The sequence below is a fragment of the Varroa destructor genome, unplaced genomic scaffold (assembly GCF_002443255.2).
Source record: "Varroa destructor unplaced genomic scaffold, Vdes_3.0 BEIS01000001.1, whole genome shotgun sequence".
Taxonomy (NCBI): Eukaryota; Metazoa; Arthropoda; class Arachnida; order Mesostigmata; family Varroidae; genus Varroa; species Varroa destructor.
In genome coordinates, this window is record NW_019211454.1 from 57,066,137 (window position 1) to 57,072,136 (window position 6,000).

A 6,000-nucleotide genomic window follows, 5' to 3' on the forward strand; every position below is an offset into this window, starting at 1 on the left:
GGTAACGAGGAACAAGGAATGAGCTGTGCTATAGCACACGCGATTACTCAGCAGCGGAGTGTTTAAAGCAGCTGAAATACCATATTATATATCTGTGTCTAACATGTGTTTTGCATAGATTAATATGGATAACACACACATTGGTGGGAAAGTATTATACAGGCAAATAGAGAGCTTGAGGTAAATCAATCGTTATTAGAAATTGACAGCACCGAATGTGGGGAAACTCTTTTGACAGTACGCAATGGGGTACCTGACAGTGTAAAAGTCTGCACTTTCTTCTTTCGTTACTCCTATTTGCAGTGTATCTTCCTTTTTCCCACTACTTTAGTTATGAAAACCGTCAAACTTACAAGTGCCTTTGGTTCCAGCCTGTATATATTGGGTTAAATGAGTTGCAGCGCTTCTTTTTACCAAATAGAAGACATGACATTCTTCATCCCTGTGACAATCAGTTATTGTCTTATGTCCGTTTCAAATGTCAGTTTCACAATTCTTTCCCGTCTTTCCACTAAATGATGTATGCCGTCTTGCCAAAAGGTACCGGGTTCTGTCTCAAAGAAGCTTTCTAACGACGTTTTGAGTTCTGGGCCAGTGTAGAAGGTAAGGCAACGAAAGTAATTGTTCAGTGGACGAAAACAATCAAAATCTATTGGCACAAGCTTCAGAGAAAATGGTACAACAAAAATTTTCATATGAAGATTACGAGGGCAGTTTTGGCAATGTTTTCCGTATATGGTACCACGTTGTCGTGAAGCAGGATGACCTGACCCTGTTCTTTGCTCGAACTTTTTTATTAAATAACCTGGCTGACTCGATGCAACTGGGCCAAATAAATCTGCCGATTACTTGCCTCGTGCGTAGAAATCAGTTCTCAATGAACCAGGCCTTCACAGTTCTGCCGAATGTAAAGCGTAACCTTTCTCGGGCCTTGGGTCCGGGTTTCTCTTTTGGAGACACCCATCTCGACCTCTGGCTTCTGTTGACATACCTAAGCCACTTCCCATTGCCGGTGACAATTTTGTGCAAAAATCAGTCACTTGATACCGGGCGAGATATTAAGATATAACATTAGCCATAATTTTTTGTTAATTTCAAGGAGAGCTCATGAAATACCGACGCTCGAAGCTTTGGTTCAAATCCAAATTACATAAGTTGGTTAACAACAGTCGTATGGCTGCAGCTCATCCTTCTTGGCCAATTTACAGATTCTTAGCCCGCCATCTCTTTTCAAAAACCCTTTCAAGTGATTGTCCCCAGACTCAGGCGGTAGGTCACAGCGATAGTATCCTGTAAATACCGGATACCCTTCTTAAGCTTGGCAAACCACATTTAAGCCATCTGTTTGACGATAACATACTTATCGTACATAAGGGAAATGTCATGAGCTACCTAAGCAGTGCTTCAGCCTCGACAAAATGCATAGTGTAGAAGATGTAAAACATGCACTTTGCTCCTCGTGAAACATACATCTTTGAGGAATTGTCCTGAAGTTGCGTTCATGCACCCTCGAACGGTATATCAAAAGTAAACAATAAGTTTGACATAATAACAACAACTAACGTTTGACCAAAACAAAACCCTTCTCATGCCGTTACCTTTAATTTGTAATGTAACGTTTATCATCATTCCTGCTCGACAACTAACGACAAAAAGGCTAAGAAAGAGTACCTTTTGGCTGATTCCTCAGTATGTCAGCATGGTAAAGAAATGGCCATGTACCTATGCATAGCTACCATAGGTGTGCTTCCTAAACAATGCTAGTGATACTTGCATTAATTAATTCACAGGCACGTAGGAGCGCAGTTGTACCGATCACGTCTTATTCTGACTTTAACCAATAAAGAAGATAGCTAGAAGGTGATACCGTGAAAACTATTTTTATATTTAACATATTTTGTAAAACATGAGTTTATTATGAAATCGTTACGGTCAGAGCCGAACCACAAACTGGTTGAAATTTTTTTCCATAGCAGCAGTCCCATATGAAGTTAATAACGCACAAAGATAAACTTAAATAGTAAACCTGACTCCAGCCATTACATTATCGAGTAAGTTGAACAAGGCGAATCAGTTCAGCGTTAGATTAGACGCTGTGTAGTGCTATTAAATCTTGGCAGGGTTTATCAAACCATGATCCAATCCGATAAGTGGGTCTGGTACGGTCCTGGCAACCTAAATCGGTCACACCTTCCTTCGACGATAGCTAACAGTAATGCTAGACGGATCCTATTCGCGATTTTTCGAAGTATAGAAACCAGAATATATATAGCAATTAAGTAAGTTACTTTGCCTTTGTTCATATTGTTATCTTAAGTATATCGGGTGTGTGATTCACAAACGCGCCCTATCTCGAGCCTGGCTAGTTGCTGGACGCAGCTGAAGCGTCCGTATAAATACGGAGAACCAGCTAAACGAAGTATTTCCCTCGTTCTTTATTGATGCAACGTTGTTTTTTTATAGAATGTTTGTTCATAAAGCGAAACAAGCACGCTAGTAGTAATCAGAAGACCCTGAGAGAGCCCGACGTGCCTTGTTCGAGTACGCCTTCGCTCTCGCACGGCTTGAAAACGATAGATCTATTCTTCTAATTATAGACTGTTGCTATACGTGACCTCTTTTGTTCCTTTCCGGCCGTCGTCACCCTGACTGATAGTAATGAAACTCTAATCATTATTAACATCGAAACAAATTATTATCAAACTGATAAGATGCCATTGAGAATTCTCAACTGAGAGTTATCTAAGTTTGCAAAACAAAAATTGTACTTTGTTGTGGTTCTATAACGCAGTAGCAAAGGCTGGCTGGCTGGCTGACTTAGTCACATATGCATGTTAGGTTTAGGAATTATAATATAAAGACTCGCGTCGGTTGATATATAATGAATGTCAGGAAGTTAGCCGCTTACTATTAAAAAACAACCATGACACTGTTGAGCCAGCGGTAATTCAATCAAACATTGGACAAACGGGAGCCAATAACTTACCGGAATACGACAATAGATACGACAAAGCTTTGTCACTGAATCTGTCATAAGATCTATTCTACTTTTTATCGACGTTTTTTTTCCGTCTATCCGATTAAATCTGATAACTTACGATTGCTATTATGAGATAGCCTGCTCAATGCGCTATAGGTAAGTTGACCTTTTTCGTGCGAATAGTCTCTGAGAAGAACGTATGTGAAGCTGTTATTATACTGCTTCCAGTAGCCTTTTAAAAGCCGCTCGGGAGCGTAAGTTACTTCGTGTAATACACATCATTGGAGATGTTAATAATGGGCGGACTTAGTAAAAAAGTAACTGCATATATATAAAAGTAACAACTGTATATTCTGTTTAACAAAACGGTAAGGCAACATGATTTTAGAAAACATTCTTTCAGTGAAATTTTAGCCTGGTCAGATAGCAATAGACAAATGCTACGTCTATTGGTCTACAAGTAGCAGTTTTCCTACTGTGTGATATTTTTTTTACGCCAATTTGCTGTGAGGGTAGCGTGTTCGATCCCGTGATATTGAAGCCTTTTGTCTTCGTATCGGTATGTACGGTAAGTTCCTGAGGATCAGTGTGGCCAACAACAAACCAAATAGAACTGTCCATTTGCCATAAACAGCAACTCGGCACCATCGATCAAGTTCGCCAATTTATTTACTGTTAGTATATAGTGTCAAGGATTATGAGCAATAATACATATATTGTAGGATATGAACAGTCAGCACCGAAAGCGTGACTACCTAAGGTCACCTTGCATTTGTATTCTCGTATCGTATTTATTGCCTGTTCCAAAGCTCTTCTTGTTCCCATATCACTGCTGTTGGACTAACAGCAAGGCACTTGTGTCCTAAACCTAAACAGAGACCGAAGCGTGTGCTGAGGGGTAACATTGGAAACAGGAACAACAAAGGAACGCGAGCGCTAGCAACAGCGGCTTCGGATTTGCCATTCTCGACCTGAACACGAACGTTGATCGCTACGCAGTTCGCCTGTTATCCAGTCAATTGGTTACATATCGTCTTCATAACCCCATCATTTTCGTCATAATTTACTAGCGACTTTTTTCACGCGGCGATCAGCGATAGTCCGAACAACGGTCTTCCTGTTGTCCTACATCGCTGGCTATGATGGCTCCTGCTGGTTCCTGTACAGTCGTAGCGTTGTCTATTACCGGGACTGCTCGAAGCAGTAGTAGTAGTAGTAGTAGTAGTAGTAACGAACGCATCGATTCGATTGTCTCTTGCGGTAGCAAAAAGTAGTGGCTGTGATCATCAATAATGCTATGTCTGTACAATGGACAGTGAGCGCTGTTGATTAGTGCACAAGTCACTTTCGCTCTGATAAGGCCATCTGCCGATACAGAACCGCTCAGAAAACGAACTCGGAAAGAGCACATCAGCTAAGTTAGAAAACACAATTTGACAAATGAATGAAAATCTTCAGTTGCTCAACCTTCAGTCGAGTTCGATCGGAAATCGCCGACGCTGATGATAATTGTTCCATTGTGTAACTTATGTCGAGGTACATCGATCTGACGCCACTGTACTGTCATATGGTAAATCTACGTTATCTTTATAGGGCAGTTGATATGCACCAATTTAGACGATTCTCTAGCCCAGTCGGCGCGGATCGAACCGCTGATTTGTATATCATGTTATAATAAATATGTACGTTGAGGTAGAAATGCAGAGCGAGACAATATTTTTTAATGAAGCAAAAGAGAGTTTGGAATGCGTGTCTGGCGTGACATGATGGGCGTTCCTGTGCATGGCTTTTTTTGCGTGTCCCCAATTAGGAAAATCGTTCGAATTGGGCACGCACTATCCTAGAACTATTGAGGGCCTTCAATTAAAACAAGTTCGGCAGGAGCCAACCCAGTACGTTTATAAAATAACAAGCAATGCAAGATCGAATTTCAAACGCACAATACATACAATGCTATATACTTTTATCATAATTACATCCTACACCCACACGCGGTAATAATGCACACTATTTCTATCAGTGAGCCTCGTGGCATTTCGGGGTAGCGGCTTTCGATTGACTACGTTCGAAAGCCTAGTACACGTTAGTTGCGTACTTCGAATTCCATTTGCTACCACGACAGTTAGAGAAATTACCTCATTTGGAGATAACATTTACGCTAGACTTCACTTCTACTAAAGCTGCAAGATAGTCAATTGTATTATGACTGTCTTCAAGCAAAAAGATTCGCGAGGCGCTGACTTTTTCTCAGACGTCGTGCGAAGCCATCAAACTGACTAACACCGATTAACTAACAAACAAATGCTTATGGATAAACCGATTCTTGGGGTCTACTAATACTACCCCTCAATGCTTCATCCGTCTAAGAATCAAGAGTAAACTTCTCATATGTTTTACTTCCAGGTATTGACGGCTGCTTGTCATCCAAGCAATGGTCGGAACTTTCATTGCGACGATGTAACCTTTCGCCCCAGGATCCTAACCATATTCAACATGTTTTCAATGCCAGCGGGTCGGACACGGATTGTGCAAGTGAACTATTTTCTGACTACCAGCTTTGTCTGAACGCTTTACGTTGGTTAAGTCCGTGATTTGAGCTGGGGTCTAGTCGTGTGGGACTCTGACACGATCGTACGCTATTTCGTAGTCAGAATGATCGTGTCAAGTGAGCAGCAACAGCAGCAGTGGAATTGTCAAGTAGGCCTATTTATCTAGTGGGATTGAGCTGATCAGTAAGACGACTTCGCTTCATCGGTAGGAGTCAGCTATGGCGAGCTATGGGGTACCGCAGGAATATGGCACCACGGTTGCCGCTACGGGGGTGGCAGAAAGCCAAACGTTGTATTTCGATCCCGCCGAAGAAGATTACTTCGAAACAGAAGGAAAGAACTTTGTTGTCGTACAAACAATGGTAAGTTTCTATAGAGTTGCTTGTTAGTAGCACGAGTCTGTATGGCGTCTATTATTTTGTTAAAACCAAACGTTTTCAATAGAAACCTATTAGCATCTTGATATATATA

The 6,000-nt window shown here is 41.2% G+C and overlaps 1 protein-coding gene across 6 annotated transcripts in view; it reads left to right on the forward strand.

Moving 5' to 3' along the window:
- The window catches only part of LOC111246381 (death-associated protein kinase dapk-1-like), a 62,484-nt gene that overhangs the window by 15,281 nt on the left and 41,203 nt on the right, over positions 1 to 6,000 (forward strand). For all 6 annotated transcript variants that reach the window (XM_022795915.2, XM_022795934.2, XM_022795887.2 and 3 more), the window contains exon 3: positions 5,384 to 5,891. In XM_022795915.2, the coding sequence (XP_022651650.1) occupies positions 5,748 to 5,891 (144 nt within the window). In that variant the 5' untranslated portion in view covers positions 5,384 to 5,747. The remainder of the gene's footprint in view (positions 1 to 5,383; positions 5,892 to 6,000) is intronic.